Source organism: Meles meles, chromosome 21 (assembly GCF_922984935.1).
Source record: "Meles meles chromosome 21, mMelMel3.1 paternal haplotype, whole genome shotgun sequence".
Lineage (NCBI taxonomy): Eukaryota > Metazoa > Chordata > Mammalia > Carnivora > Mustelidae > Meles > Meles meles.
Window position 1 is genome coordinate 20,411,207 of NC_060086.1, and position 14,685 is coordinate 20,425,891.

The 14,685-nt window shown below is 62.9% G+C and overlaps 3 protein-coding genes across 8 annotated transcripts; all 3 read left to right on the forward strand.

Annotated features, from left to right (window-relative positions):
* The first annotated feature begins 499 nt into the window (after positions 1–499).
* Positions 500–5,587, forward strand: MAZ (MYC associated zinc finger protein). Of its 5 annotated transcripts, XM_045993639.1 has the most exons (7): positions 500–570; positions 1,215–1,301; positions 1,385–2,241; positions 2,664–2,727; positions 3,001–3,172; positions 3,956–4,180; positions 4,485–4,618. In XM_045993639.1, exons 1-6 carry the CDS (start codon positions 535–537, stop codon positions 4,156–4,158), a joined length of 1,419 nt encoding a protein of 472 aa, XP_045849595.1. In that variant the 5' UTR covers positions 500–534; the 3' UTR covers positions 4,159–4,180; positions 4,485–4,618. The 5 variants fall into 5 exon arrangements, with proteins under 5 accessions (XP_045849595.1, XP_045849596.1, XP_045849593.1 ...); XM_045993640.1 differs by lacking the exon at positions 3,956–4,180 and having other exon boundaries at positions 4,485–5,587; XM_045993637.1 differs by lacking the exon at positions 500–570 and having other exon boundaries at positions 997–1,301.
* Positions 5,588–6,766: 1,179 nt separating this feature from the next.
* Positions 6,767–10,410, forward strand: PRRT2 (proline rich transmembrane protein 2). Its single transcript, XM_045994182.1, has 4 exons — positions 6,767–6,787; positions 7,452–8,418; positions 8,815–8,947; positions 9,114–10,410. The coding sequence occupies exons 1-4, from the start codon at positions 6,771–6,773 to the stop codon at positions 9,122–9,124; spliced, it is 1,128 nt and encodes a 375-aa protein (XP_045850138.1). The 5' UTR covers positions 6,767–6,770; the 3' UTR covers positions 9,125–10,410.
* Positions 10,411–10,546: 136 nt separating this feature from the next.
* PAGR1 (PAXIP1 associated glutamate rich protein 1) lies at positions 10,547–13,482 on the forward strand. 2 transcript variants are annotated; one of them, XM_045994184.1, is made up of 4 exons: positions 10,547–10,689; positions 11,047–11,548; positions 11,731–11,813; positions 13,056–13,482. In XM_045994184.1, exons 2-4 carry the CDS (start codon positions 11,067–11,069, stop codon positions 13,253–13,255), a joined length of 765 nt encoding a protein of 254 aa, XP_045850140.1. In that variant the 5' UTR covers positions 10,547–10,689; positions 11,047–11,066; the 3' UTR covers positions 13,256–13,482. The 2 variants fall into 2 exon arrangements, with proteins under 2 accessions (XP_045850140.1, XP_045850139.1); XM_045994183.1 differs by having other exon boundaries at positions 10,547–11,548.
* The last annotated feature ends 1,203 nt before the right edge of the window (positions 13,483–14,685 follow it).

Here is a 14,685-nt window from a genome sequence, read left to right on the forward strand (position 1 = left end):
TTCGCGTTTAGCCCCGCCCCATCCGTACCCCCGGCGCGCGCTCCCCTGTTCTCCCGCTCAGCAACGACAGCGGTTTTATGCGCGTGCGCGCGAAATAACGGCCGCTGGCGGAGAGAGGAGGGGGGTGGAATCTTTGAAGTGGGGGGGAGAGAAGCCGCCCTGTCTTCCGCGCGCCCACCACCTGCGCCATCGTCAGCCAATCAGCGGCCGTCTCAGGGGTCTCGCGCTTGGGGCGACTCGGGCTGCTGGGTGGCTCCCCCGTCCCTCCTCCCGCCAGAGTCCCTCTCGTACCTTCCCCCCTCCCGCTGGCCTCGCGCGCGCTCGCGCTCGCGCCCGCTCCAGCCTCTTGTGTGTCCTCGCGCCCCCCGCCCGCCCTCCCCGCGCGCCGTGTGCTCCGCTCCCCCCACCCTCCTCCTCCTTCCCCCCTCCCGCCCGCCCCGCGCGCCTCCTCCCTGGGTTCCCCCTCCCCCACTACCGCCTCCTCCTCCTCCCGCCCCAGGGTGAGCGCGAGCCACCTCCCTCCCTCCCTCCGCCATGGATCCCGGCAACTGGAGCAGCTTCATCTTCCAGGTAACAACCCCCTCCCCCCGCCCCCCCACCCCCCCCTTCTCACACCCCCTCCCGCCCGCCCTCCCTCCCGTCCCACCCCCCCTCCGCGCGCCCGGTGCGCGCGCAGCTGTCCCCCTCCCTCCCTCGCGCCCTCCCCCGCCCTCCCCGAGGCGCCGACTGGGCGCGCGCGCGGCGGGGGCCGAGGCTGCTCCCTCGCTCCCCCCACCCCGCCCCGCCAGGCTCCAACCGCCGCCGCCGCCGCCGCCGCCGCCGCCGCCCGGGCCCCCGCCCCCCGCCCCCGGCCCCCGGCCCCGCGGGGCCTCCCGCCCCCACCCAGGGGGCGTCGCCGCCGCCGTCGCCGCCGCGCTCCGCGGCCCGCCAGGCGCCCTCCTTCCCTCCCTCCCGCCGGCCGGGGTGCGCGGGCGGCGGGGCGGCCCGCGGGCCATGCGTTCGGCGCGGCCCAGCCCGGCCGGCCGGGGGCGGCGCCCCGAGCCCGGGCCCCGCGCGGCCCGCGCCCCCGGCCCCCGCTGAGCCCCGGGGGCCCCGCCGTGGCCGAGGCCATGTTCCCCGTATTCCCTTGCACGCTGCTGGCCCCCCCCTTCCCCGTGCTGGGCCTGGACTCCCGGGGGGTGGGCGGCCTCATGAACTCCTTCCCGCCACCTCAGGGTCACGCCCAGAACCCCCTGCAGGTCGGGGCTGAGCTCCAGTCCCGCTTCTTTGCCTCCCAGGGCTGCGCCCAGAGTCCATTCCAGGTGAGTAGGGGCCGGCCGTGGCGGGCCGCGCCGGGAGGGCGCCGACCCGCGGCCGCGGCCCACACGGCGCCTTGTCTTCGCAGGCCGCGCCAGCGCCCCCACCCACGCCCCAGCCCCCGGCGGCCGAGCCCCTCCAGGTGGACTTGCTCCCGGTTCTCGCCGCCGCCCAGGAGTCCGCCGCCGCCGCGGCCGCAGCCGCTGCTGCCGCTGCCGCCGCCGCCGTCGCTGCTGCGCCCCCGGCCCCGGCCGCCGCCTCCACAGTGGACACAGCGGCTCTAAAGCAGCCGCCGGCGCCCCCGCCGCCGCCCCCGCCGGTGTCGGCGCCCGCGGCCGAGGCCGCGCCCCCTGTCTCTGCCGCCACCATCGCCGCAGCCGCGGCCACCGCCGTCGTAGCCCCAACCTCGACGGTCGCCGTGGCCCCGGTCGCCTCTGCCTTGGAGAAGAAGACAAAGAGCAAGGGGCCCTACATCTGCGCCCTGTGCGCCAAGGAGTTCAAGAACGGCTACAATCTCCGGAGGCACGAGGCCATTCACACGGGAGCCAAGGCCGGCCGGGTCCCCTCGGGTGCTATGAAGATGCCCACGATGGTGCCCCTGAGCCTCCTGAGCGTGCCCCAGCTGAGCGGCGCCGGCGGGGGAGGGGGAGAAGCGGGTGCGGGCGGCGGAGCGGCCGCCGTGGCCGCCGGCGGCGTGGTCACCACCACCGCCTCGGGCAAGCGCATCCGGAAGAACCACGCCTGCGAGATGTGCGGCAAGGCCTTCCGCGACGTCTACCACCTGAACCGACACAAGCTGTCGCACTCGGACGAGAAGCCCTACCAGTGCCCGGTGTGCCAGCAGCGCTTCAAGCGCAAGGACCGCATGAGCTACCACGTGCGCTCACATGACGGCGCTGTGCACAAGCCCTACAACTGCTCCCACTGTGGCAAGAGCTTCTCCCGGTGTGCACGGGGCCGCGGCCGCCCACTGGGCGGGTGGGGAGGGTGGGCGGACGGCGCCGGAGGTGGCCTGGCCTCGGCTGGCGGGGCGGGAGGCGGTTTCTGAGGCCGGGGACCGGGAGCCACTCCCCGGGAGAAGGGAGGGAAGCCTCGCCCGGTTACCAGGGAGCAGGGGGTGGTACTTAGCCGAGGAGGTGGGTCCTCCGGGTGTGAGAAGGCTCCGTGTGGGCGGAGGGCCGGCCCGCCCCGCGGCAGGGGGAGGGATTTCCTGCCGCCCCGGGGCTCCGAAGCCTGGGGCTTGGGCGAGGATGCGGGCAACTCGGGGAAGGTGGGGCATCTCAGGGAAGGCCGGGTGTGCTGAGAAGTTAGATCGGGGAGCGCGTCCCCACCCCAGGGCCCTAACCCCGACCCCAACGTATTCCCAGGCCGGATCACCTCAACAGTCACGTCAGACAAGTGCACTCAACAGAACGGCCCTTCAAGTGCGAGGTAGGAAGCCTCCTCCTGTCCCGGTTTTCATGATTTTGATCCTCCTGGTAGCTGTCTGAGTTCAGCCTCTCAGACCCCCTTTTTCTCTCTCTCCTTTTTGCTTTTTCACTCCCATTTTCCCATCCCTTCTTCAAGACCTTGTCATCTCACTCCCATTTCCTACAGATCAAAGACCCCCGAGGCTCTGATTCCTTTAACCTCTTGCCCCCTTCTCCCCACTCCCTGAAGCTTTAACTCTCCTGACACCCCCCCACGGCCCTCCCCCCTCCCCAGAAATGTGAGGCAGCTTTTGCTACGAAGGACCGACTGCGGGCGCACACAGTACGACACGAGGAGAAGGTGCCGTGTCACGTGTGTGGCAAGATGTTGAGCTCGGCTTATATTTCGGACCACATGAAGGTGCACAGCCAGGGCCCTCACCATGTCTGTGAGCTCTGCAACAAAGGTACGTGCTGAGGGACGCTGGGAGGGCTGGGGACAAAGGGTGGGGACTGAGCCAGAGGCCCTTCCACGGATGAGGCTTCCAGGTGCTGTAGCCCAGGGCTCGTGGCATCTAGAGCCCTTTAGGAAGCAAATGGAGCAACAGCGGGTCGACTAAGAGGTCTGGACTGGAGGCTCAGAGCTGCCAGAAAGAATCAGCCTCTGGGGGTGGGTTGCTCTGGGGCAGGAGCGGTCCAGAGAGCCAGTTCCCAAGAGTTGGAAGGCAGGGTTTTTCGGCTGTGTGGCCCTGCGCCCTGCACTCCTGCTCTGAGGCAGGCAGAGTCCGCCGGCAGGGGCTTAATTGGCCTGCTGGGGCCATGCCCCAGCAGCAGAGGAAGCTGCTTTAAACAGCTTCACCGATTCACCGAGTAATGAGTAACGGGGCTGAAACTGATTGGGGCCCTGGAGGGAGGGGACACAGCCGTCTCTGCTGAGGGTCAACTCTTCAGGGGGCTAGAAATCAGTGTCCTGTTACCCAGGGAGAGGTTCCCCTAGCCACGGAGAATAGGTTCTGTGGGTACCAAGGCTGAGAAGCTGTGACACCATGCACCCAGGCCCCAAGCTGAGGGAGGGGCTGTGTCCCACCAGCCCCAACAGAGTAGTTGGCCCCAGGTTCCCAAGGATGTGGTGGGAGGAGGACAGGGCTATCTGAGGAGGGCGTCCCCAGCCTTAGGAGAACAGCCCCGTCTCTGGGGTCTCCGCCTGGCTGACCCCCCATTCCCCCATCCCAATCCACCCCCCCCAATAGGCTTCACCACAGCAGCATACCTGCGCATCCACGCGGTGAAGGACCACGGGCTCCAGGCCCCGCGGGCTGACCGCATCCTGTGCAAGCTGTGCAGCGTGCACTGCAAGACCCCTGCCCAGCTGGCCGGCCACATGCAGACCCATCTGGGGGGGGCCGCCCCCCCTGTCCCGGGAGACGCCCCCCAGCCACAGCCCACCTGCTGAGGGGGACCCCCGCACCCACCAGGCAAGGCGTGGGGCATGGCTGGGGGGGGTGGGATGGGGTGTGTGGGACGAGGGGGCTCAAAGGGCCCAGTAGGGGATCTCAGGCAGGCCAGGGATGCCCACGTACCACTGGAGCTAGGGAGACTTCTGGGGACAGGGAGGGCCCTTCAGGAGAACCGGGAAAGCCTCCGGGGACCAGACAGGAAGTGAGCAGTGAGCAACGGCTGTGTCCCAGGGGAGGGAGTCTGGGAACCAGTCTGGGGCAAGGGACGAGGCTCTTGCCTATCGGATTGCGCTGTGATCTCCTGGCATTTGTGCCCACTCAGGTACCGGTGAGGTCTGTCCTATGGCGGCAGCGGCGGCGGCGGCGGCAGCAGCAGCGGCGGCAGCAGTGGCAGCCCCCCCCACAGCTGTGGGCTCCCTCTCGGGGGCAGAGGGGGTGCCTGTGAGCTCTCAGCCACTTCCCTCCCAGCCCTGGTGAGCTCCAAGTTGGTGGTCGGGAGAGTGGAAGGTGGAGGAAAGTCCTTGGTACCGTCTCCTCTTCCCCTCTCTTCCTGCCAACTCCTCACTACTTCCCCACCAACCAAGGAGCCTCCAGAAGGAAAGGAGGAAGAGGTGTTTCTTAGGGGAATTCGCTAGGTTTTAACGATTTGTTTCTCTTGCTCCTGTCTTCTCCCTATCAGACCTGACCCCACACACACCTGTCCCCTCGGTTGTGTTGAAGCCTCCTGGACAGTGGGCGGGGTGGCAGAGGACAGGAGCGGCCACTGCCCTCACCCCTTCTCCTCTCTGTAACCCCCTGCCCTGCCCCTACGGGGATCTGTGAGCCTTCTCCTTGATGGTCCTTGCTCTCCTCCTTCCATCCCCCCTCATACTGTCTGCTGCCCCTCCCTGGGGAGTTGGTGCTTCCCCCCCCCCCCTCTTAATTTTTTTTCCAGGGGGAGGGAGGAGAGGAAGGAGGGGAATCAAAGATTCTGTCCCAGAGAAGGGAAAAGGTGAGATTGGAGAAGGGGCAGAAGGCAACGGTAGTACCTTCATGAGGTGGGGTTGTTTGGGGTCAGGCCCTAAACATTGTCCTACTTGAGAATCTGTCAGGGGAAAACAAGTCAAGGGGAGCAAAAGAAGGAGCCACTAGGGCCAGAGGCAGGACAAGAGATGGAATTTTAGGGTGCCAGGGTAAATGGGGGGATCCAGGGACTAGAGGTGCTTCCTGGGGGTGGGGGGAATGCAGTCACAATGTCTCCCCCGTCCCTCTTCCACCCCAGCTCCAGCCCTGGCCTTTTCTTTTCATCCCTCTCCCCCACGACAGAAGCTGTGGCCCTGGCCATGTCATCGTGTTCCTGTGTCCCCTGCATGTTCCCCACCCTTCACTCCCCTCCTTTTGCGCGGACCCCATTACAATAAATTTTAAATAAAAACCTGTCTCTGACTTTGGAGTGGATGGATTGCTCTCTCCAAGGCCCCTGCCCCCTTCTGGGCCTGGTGTCCCGGTCCCAGCCTTGCTCTGGCCTGTGTGGCTCCTCCCTCACCAGCGGCCGCAGCTCAGATTCAGGGTGGGGCCGAGGCTCCAGTGGCTGGAGAGCGGGTTCTAGGATTCCCAGGGCTCCCGGGAATACCCTATTCTGGCAGGCCCAGAATAGCCACTGGAGGGTTGAAGAGGCCTGGGTTAAAAACCCCAACAGGAGACATAAATGCTGCTCTTTGTTCACACCCATTGCCTGCGGCTCAGACCTCTGCCCAGTACCTGCACACCCTTAAGGCCCTGGGGGCTGACAGTGGGCGAGTGAGCTGCAGAAAGGGTGGGGACGTCAGCCCTAGGACCGGCAGCGGAGAGGGTGCCGAGAACAACTGCGCTTCTCCCCTCGCCTGTCCCCTCCACTCTTGGTGTGGTCCATTGAGCGCTTCGGAGCCGGGGCCCAGCCCCGTCTTGTTCCAGAGGGCCCCTGCAGCCTCTGCTCTGGAATTCCCTTTTGAGTCCTGCTCCAGGGACCCGGGAGCCTTCCAGCACCCATTTCTGCTGCTGCTTCGTCGAGGGGGAGAGGGGCTTCCTGTACTGCAGGCTCCCTTTTCTTCCAGCCCCACCCTGCTGCTCCTGAGCAGCCTCCCCAAGTTTTCCCTCATTTCCCTTCCCCTCTCTCTGCTTGTAGGGGTCCCACCCGTCTCACAGGTCCTGTCTCCTCGTAGACCCCTCTCCGTTGCCCCCAGCCCCCTGCCTCTGCCAGAAACCCCGGTGACCGTTGGCGGGAGGGGCCCGGGGCTTGGGAAGGGGGCACCCCCAAGAAGCGCGCGTGGGAAGGGGCAGGGAGGGGGCGCGAGTGGTTACCCGGCCGGTTGCCAAGGTAACGCGGGGCCTGGCACGCGTGGCTCCCTTGGGCTGGCCGGGAGGGGCGGGAGGCGAGCGAGGGGCGGGGGCGGTGCGTGGCGGCAGCAGAGCGTAGGGGAGGGGACCTGAGAGGAGCGAGAGGAGGGGACGAGCAGAGGGGAGGGGAGACCCGCCGCCTCCCTCCCTCGCTCGCTGACACGCTCCCTCCCAGGCTGCGGCTGCTGCAACGGGGCGGCGGTAGCAGCAGCAGCGGGAGCAGTCTGGAGGCCGGCGTCGAGGTGAGACGGGGATGGACAGAGGCTGCGGGTAGGAGTGCGCGGACAGACGGCGGACGCCGGGAGGGCTGCACCGGAATGCGGGCGCCTGGCGGACTGGCTGGTGGTGCTGGGCGCGCCACGCCAATGGGAGGAGGAGGCGCCGGTCCCCAGGGGGCGAGGGAATCCCTGCGAGAGGGGCTGAGAAGGGCCTCAGAGGGACAAGCCCAGGTGCCCCAGGGAGGGGCGGGGGCGCTGCGCCCCAGACGCGCAGTAAGAATACTGCACCGGCGGGGCGCCCGGGGAGGAAGGGAGGACGCAGAGGGAGTGGAACGTGAGTATCGGTCCTCTGCCCAGTGTGCCTGTCTGCCTGTCGGAGTGTGCGAGTGTCTCCACAGCTTGTTGATTTCGGGGTGCTGGGGCATCTGCTGGGATCTCAGAGTCTGGATCTTGTGGGGCGGGCCCAGGAAGAGACCTTGGGAGGGTCCTGTTTACAAAAGGGTTAATCTTCCCAGTGCTCTCCAAGCAGAAGACTTTGAGCAGGGCACTCCTCCCCAGGGATGTCCCACCCCAAGGCAAAGGAAACCCCAACTTTTCTTCCTCTCCCCAGAGGCAGCCCAACGCTGGCGCTAAGACAGGAGCATATCCCTCTCCAGCTGCAGTGATGAGAGCCACCGCTTTCCTCCTCACACCAAACCTGTCTCCACCTCTTTCAGGATTGCTGCTGTCTCTGCTGCTCCAGCCTCTCCATCGAGGTCCTCTCTCCTCTCCCCTCTCAAGATGGCAGCCAGCAGTTCTGAGGGCTCGGAGATGAAGGGGATAGAAGAGGGTCCCCAAACCCAAGGAGAAGGGCCTGGCCATTCTGAAGGCGAAACTGGCCCTCTCCAGGCCCCAGCTGGGGTCCCAGATGAGCCAGAGGCCCTGCAGCCAGGCCCAGACATCATGGTGGCCCCTGTGGACTCAGAAGCCAAAGCTGGGCTGGCTCCAGAAACCACAGAGACCCCATCTGGGGTCCCAGAAACAGCCCAGGCCAAAGACCTCAGCTCAAGCCCAGGAGGGGAGCCAAATGCCAACCCCAGCCCTGAAGAAGCATGCCAAGAGCCAGCACCCAAACCAGAAGGGAATAAAGAGGTCACTGCAGGCCAGGGGTCCGATCTGGGGTCCGGAGCCCCACCTGAGCCAGCCTCGGAGCCTACTCCCCAGTCGGACCCGCAGTCAGACCTTCAGCCAGACTGCCAGCCAAGTTCCCAGCCCACCCCCAAGTCAGCTCTTCAGCCAGAGCCCCCTACCCAGGAGGACCCCACCCCTGAGGTCCTGACTGAGAACGTGGGGGAAAAACAGGAGAATGGGGCAGTGGTTCCCCTGCAGGCTGGTGGTGGGGAAGAGGGCCCAGCCCCACAGCCTCACTCGCCACCCTCAACCAAAACCCACCCAGCCAACGGGGCTCCTCCCCGAGTGCTACAGCAGCTGGTGGAGGAAGACCGACTAGGAAGGGCTCACAGTGGGCATCCCGGATCTCCCCGAGGTAGCCTGAGCCGCCACCCCAGCTCCCAGCTGGCAGGGTCTGGGGTGGAGGGGGGTGAAGGCACCCAGAAACCTCGGGACTACATCATCCTCGCCATCTTGTCCTGCTTCTGCCCCATGTGGCCTGTCAACATCGTGGCCTTCGCTTATGCTGTTATGGTGAGCTCCATGGGACCCCGGCCCAGGTCTGCTGTGACTCCCAGCTTCCTGGCACCACTGGGACTGAACCCCAGGAGTAGTAACCTTGCTTTCCCTCTCCTCTGTGCATGGATCTCCCTTCCCAAGTATGGGGTCTTTTCTGGCCTCTCCCTGGGACCTTCCCTTTGGAGCCACCACTGCCCTAGCCCATCAGGTGGGAGGGAGGGCAGGACAGGTTTCACGCAGCCTTGCTGACCTGTGTCCTCCCCCCCTTGCCTCTCCAACCCTCTTTCCCCCCTTGAACCACTGTCCACGGGGCCTGCCTGTCTCCTTGGGACAACTCTTTCACCTGAACCCTGCTGGGCTGCCATCTCCTGACCTGGGCCCACGGTGCCTCATCCCTCACCCTCACCCCAGTCCCGGAACAGCCTGCAGCAGGGGGACGTGGATGGGGCCCAGCGTCTGGGCCGCGTGGCCAAGCTCTTAAGCATCGTGGCGCTGGTAGGGGGGGTCCTCATCATCATCGCCTCCTGCGTCATCAACTTAGGCGGTGAGTGGGGGTCTGGGACAGGCTGGGAGGAATGGAAGGGTTGGCAAGGGCAGCTTTACTAACCCCTGCCCCTGCTCTCTCCTGTCTGTCCTCCCTACTTCTCCTTTGTCTCTCCTTGTCTCTCCCCCCACCGTCTCTGTCTGTCCCTCCCTCTCCTCTCCCACAGTGTATAAGTGAGGGGCTCTGCCCGCATTCCAAGACTTTTCTTCCTGTTGGGAGCTGCCTTGGGCCCGTCCTCCCCTGGGGGGAGCCCAATGGATGGCCCAGGCCCGCACCCATAGGGACCAAGGGAGCCTGAGCGGCCTTGTTTACAGCTTCTTTCCTGCTCCTGCATCCTGCCAGGCTCCTGTGCCAACCGTAGGCCTCTCTTCTCCCTGCACTGTTTTCCAACCTCCCTGCACTTCTGCCTGCATCCCCTCCAGCCTATTGGCCTCCCTATCCCTGCACTTCTGGAAACCTCCCTGCACTTCTGGAAATCTCCCTGACCTGAACATCTCCCAGACTCTCTGCTCTCAGCCTTCCTGCATCTCTCCCAGCCTCCCTGCACTCCTCCCAACTTCCCCAATTCCCTGCACCCCAGCCCCGGTGTCCCCCTTTCAACTTTCACTGTCTTGGCATCTTCCCCCATTCCTTTCTTCCTTCTCCCCTTTATCATCTCCCCTTCCCCCTCCACACCCTTTGCCCCTTTCCTCTTCCTGCCTTATCTCCCCTCAGCATCCTCCCCCCCCCCCTCAGGATCCTCTCCTCCTCCCTCCCGCCACCGTTTTCTCTGCAAAAACTCCAGCACTTAGATCAGGCTGGGGAGGGGAGCGATGTCAGCGGAGGGCTCCACAGCCTGGTTCCAACTATTTTCTGCTGGGACCACCCAGGTCCTGACGCCCCCAGGGCGCCTCTGGGTCGCAGAGCTGGCAAGCCAGGCCTTGTCTGGGGACTTGTGCGGGGTGTCGTGCACGGTGGCTAGCTCTGTTGTGAGCATGCACCAGGGAGGAGGAAGGGGCGCGTCTGTTGACCCTTTCTGATTAGCCCGAGCCGACCTGCCCCACTTGGGCTTTTAAACCCACTCAGCGAGTTTCTTAAAGGCGTCGGGGCTGGGGTCATTCACGTGCTCACGTGCTTTGTAACGAAAGAACCCCGAAATAGGACCAAAGCTCCCGAATGCAGGGAGCGAGTGAGGGGCGGGGAACTCTATAATTATTTTCCAAGAGGACGAGGGAGGTTTGTTGCACGCGACAGTCCGCTAGGGAGGCGGGGACTGAGCTACGACGCTGCTCGGAGTTGGCGGGTTTTGTTTTCTAAAAAAAAAAAAAAGAAAGAAAGAAAAAGAAAAAAGGCGTGGGGAGGGAAAAAAAAGCTAAAAGTCTTTAAAAAAAAAAAAAGGATACATCAAACAGATTATCCCTTTTTGTATGCCGGATGCTGCATGAGTCTGAAACACCAATAAACGGAGACTGCATGAGACTCGCCTCCTGCCTCAGTTGGTCCTTACATCTGTCCGCCGCCGGGGGCCGCAGTACTGCCCTCTTTCGGGCAGAATCTCCTGGGTGTGTGCGCATGCGCCCTCCCGGTGGCCATCTTTACTGTGGGCCGAAGCCATTGTGCCCGAGCCTACCTGCGCATGTGCAATCTTCCCCCACGCTTTCCTTTTTCCAAGTAGCTTCGGCTAGAGCGGAGCCTTCCGCGCCATCTCTGTGCGCCTGCGTACTGTGACCCTGCGCAGCGCGGGAGGCGGGTCTTAGCTCCAGGTGCGTACGGCGGCTGAGGCGGCTGAACTGCGAGGTGCGGGGTAGGGCGCCGGATCCAGGTGTGGAGAGGGGCAGTGTGAAGGCGAGACGAGCGGCTCCGCCCCTCTCCGGCCGGGAAAGTGGTTTCCGCTGGTCCCTGGGAGTCTCAGAGGGCCTTGGCTGGATCCGTGGGGCGGGGTCCTTGGAGGGGACTCAGCGCCACCTCCTGGGAACCGGCGGTCTCGTCGCTGGGACCGCTGTTGGGAGCCTGATTGGTTGGAGACAATCCCTGAACTTCTGGGGAGCCCAATCCCTTGGGGGAGGGGGACAGGAGACCCCCCCCCCCAGCTTGTCCTCCTGCATCTCCCATCATCGCAGGGCCCCTCCCCTAGTAGCCTATGTCCCTTGTTCGTGGTCATGGAGACATTTCGGCCACCACGGCGGTGCCTCTGTCTGAAGAAGGGGAAGTGACCTCTGGCCTCCAAGCTCTGGCCGTGGAGGATACTGGAGGCTCCTCCGCTTCGGCCAATAAAGCCGAGGAAGAGGGGGAAGGAGGCCGGGAGGAGACGGAGCATGAGGGGTCCGGGGCTGAGGAGATGCAGGGAGAAGCCCCCAACGCTGAAGGGGAGGAGCATGCCCAGGGAGAATCGGAGGACTGGTGCGTGCCCTGCAGCGATGAGGAGGTGGAGCTCCCCGCCGATGGGCAGGCCTGGATGCCTCCGCCCTCAGAAATCCAGCGGCTTTATGAACTTCTGGCTGCCCACGGTACCCTGGAGCTTCAGGCTGAAATCCTGCCCCGCCGGCCACCCACGCCTGAGGCCCAGAGTGAAGAGGAGAGATCCGATGAGGAGCCTGAGGCCAAAGAGGAGGAAGAGGAAAAGTGAGGGCACACCCTGACACCCTGTTCCTGGGCTCGCTCCCTTGGTGCCAGAAAGAAATTGGGAGGGGAGGTGGAACCCTGGAGCATGGAAAGTGAAGGAATGGAATGGGGAGGGGAGACCCGCAGGCTGGGGTGTTTGGGGAGACCACCCTCACCCTTCACTTTCTGTCCACCTGTCCCAGACCACACATGCCTACAGAATTTGACTTTGACGATGAGCCAATGACACCGAAGGACTCCCTGATTGACCGGAGACGCACCCCAGGTACAGACATGGGGGAGAGACAGGGGGAGGTGAAGGACCTCTACTCCCACTGACTAAAAGGTGACTCCCTAAAAGAGGCCTATGTTTGGTGCTTTGGGTGCTGCGCAACTTGTAGCTGTAGGAGAGAGCATTCCCTCCGTGGTGCCATCGTACCAGCTTGGATAGGAACCCTGTCTTCCTTTCCGGGACTTGCACAGGTGACTCTGTCAGGCTTCCCATTTCTTTTATCTTCATCTCCCCTAGAAGTTCAGATCTTCCTGGTCAGGCCTTATTATCTAGATCCTCATTCCCATATTATTATGTGACCCGATTGCCTTCCTGGAATCTACCCTGGAGCCATTCTTGATTCCTTTTTCTCTCATCCCAACAACCAGCTAGTAGCAACTCCTGTTAGCTCTGCGTCCACATTTCCAAGCTCCGCTGCTTCTCTCCACCTTCAACCCCACACCCTCATCCAAGCCATTATTTCTCTCTCTCATTTATTCATTTACTTACTTATTTTTTACGGAAGGCATACCTGTGCACCTGATTGGGGGGTGGGGCGAGGAGGCAGAGGGCAGAGAATCTTAAGGATAAGCAGACTCCACTCCCAGCACAGAGCCCAACTTGAGGCTTAATCTCACGACTCTAAGATCACGACTGGAGCCGAAATCAAAAGTTGGAAGCCCACCGACTGAGTCACCTAGGTGCCCCAAGCCATTTCTTTTGCCTGGATATTTGTGGTGGCACCTAACTGGTCTCCCTGTTTCCATTCTCAGCAACCAGAATGATCCTTTCAAAATATAAATCATGATGCTCCTCTGTTTAAAATCCTCCAAAGGATTCCGTTGTTGGGGGACATAGGATGTCAAGAGAGAATCCAAACACCACTACTTCCCCTGACTGTCCAGGCCCCCAGGGTTTCCATAATATTTCCGTCCTCCCCACCCCCGCTACCCCCAAGCTCTTTATACTCTTCTTGGAACAGACCTCCCTATTCCTGCCCCAGGGCCTTAGCACTTGCTTGTCCCCCCTGCCTGGATGTCTTTACCCTGGTCTTCACATTACTGGCCCCTTCTCATAGCTCATAGTTCAGATCTTCACTTCCTACCTCATCTGAGGCTCAGCCCCAAACCTCAGGGTCTCCATGACAGAGGCCTAGAAATCTGTATGTTTAATGAGCTCCCCAAGTAGTACCATCTAGGCAGTTCTGATGCACAGCACCTCACTCCTATCCACACTTCTTATCTTCCTTTTCTCCAGGAAGCTCTGCGCGGAGCCAGAAACGGGAGGCCCGCCTGGACAAGGTTCTCTCAGACATGAAGCGACACAAGAAGCTGGAGGAGCAGATCCTTCGTACTGGCAGGGACGTCTTCAGCCTGGACTCCGAGGACCCCAGCCCCGCCAGCCCCCCACTCCGGTCCTCAGGGAGCACGCTCTTTCCCCGGCAGCGGAAATACTGAGTGCTGCCGCCACCTTTAGGCTGCACAGCATTTGCCATCTGGGGTCCTTCCCTAACCCAGGGCGCTGGGACACTGGGCAAAAGGAGAAAGAGAGGAGAGCCTTCCAAGCTCCCAGCACTGCCCCTTGCCAGAAGGAGAACGTGTGTGTGCCTATTATGTGCTTTCTGTTAAACATCTCTTTGGAGACCTGGACTGAATTTTCTGAATCCAAAATAAAAAAAAACTCTAAGTTCTCTTCTCTTTCAGGGTGGGCTGCTGCAGAAGCCCAGACAGATGCGGAGGGGCGGGATCATAGTCACCCAGATGGGGAAGTTGAAATTAAAACCACATGGGGCAGAGGCGAACTCAGTCAGCACCTGTCCCCCCTCCACCCACTCCCACTCCCCCCCAGTCTCGGGCCCTCTGATCCTAACCAGTCTCATTTCAGCGCTGCCAGCTGGCTCGGAGGCGGGAGCCTCCTGAGCTCTGAGAGCTGCAGTGCCTTCAGCTGCTGGAGAAGCCGCCCAGCGGAGAAACGCGGAGAACCAGCTGCGAGGGCCCTTTAAATGGCCAAGCCCCACCCCTCGGAGGCCGCCTTGCCGCTGCCGGGAAGTGATCCCTAAGGCTGGGCCACGGTGTTTCCCCATCCAAGGGGGGGGGGGGGGGCGGCCTGTAACAGCGTGCACGCTTCCGGGTGTACTTCATACCAGTCCCAACGCCCCCAAACCACTGGTGGGGCCGTGTGTCCCTCCAGGCTTTCCCAGCCCCGTCCTGCCTTCTAGCGCAGCTTGCTTCTGCTGGGGCAGGTAAGACTTCTCGGGAGCCTGGGGAGGAAGGTGGGTGGAGGCTTACCCATGGGAGGTTTGGCTTTTCTTGTTGGACTTTTTTTTCCCCTGCCCTTTGAAGTAAAGGTAGGTCAACTTGTTACCTTGCCAACACTCCCCTACCCCCCAAAATCTCAGGCCTCTCGACTTCAGGCTCCCACATCAGAAGTAAGGGCAGAAGAAACTTGGGTCCATTCAGACTCTGTCCTGGGTCCCTGCTGCCAGCTTCTGCCCCCCCCCCCCCCCCCCCCCCCCCCCCCCCCCCCCGGGCATCTGGGCTCTGGCCTGTCCTTTTGAGCTTTCAGAATGGGATTCCTGTTCCTAACCCCCCCACCCCCGCCCCCAGATCCTTCACCTCTGCCAAATGTTGAGGCTTTCCTATTTGCCTCAGTTAAGGTTATGCCAGCCGTGGGCATTGCAGATCCTGTGGGAAGTACTTAGCAAAGCAATCCTGAGGTAGGCTTGACTTCTAGGTGTGGAGGTTGGTGAGCAAGGCTCTTTTTCTCTTTGGGAGGGTGAAAGGAAGGAATGCAAAACTCCTTGGTTGCCAGCCTGTGACTGTGGAGATGTCAGAGCCCGCCCTTGACTTCTGGGAAGGTGGGGGATGGTGGTTGAGGCAGATGGCCC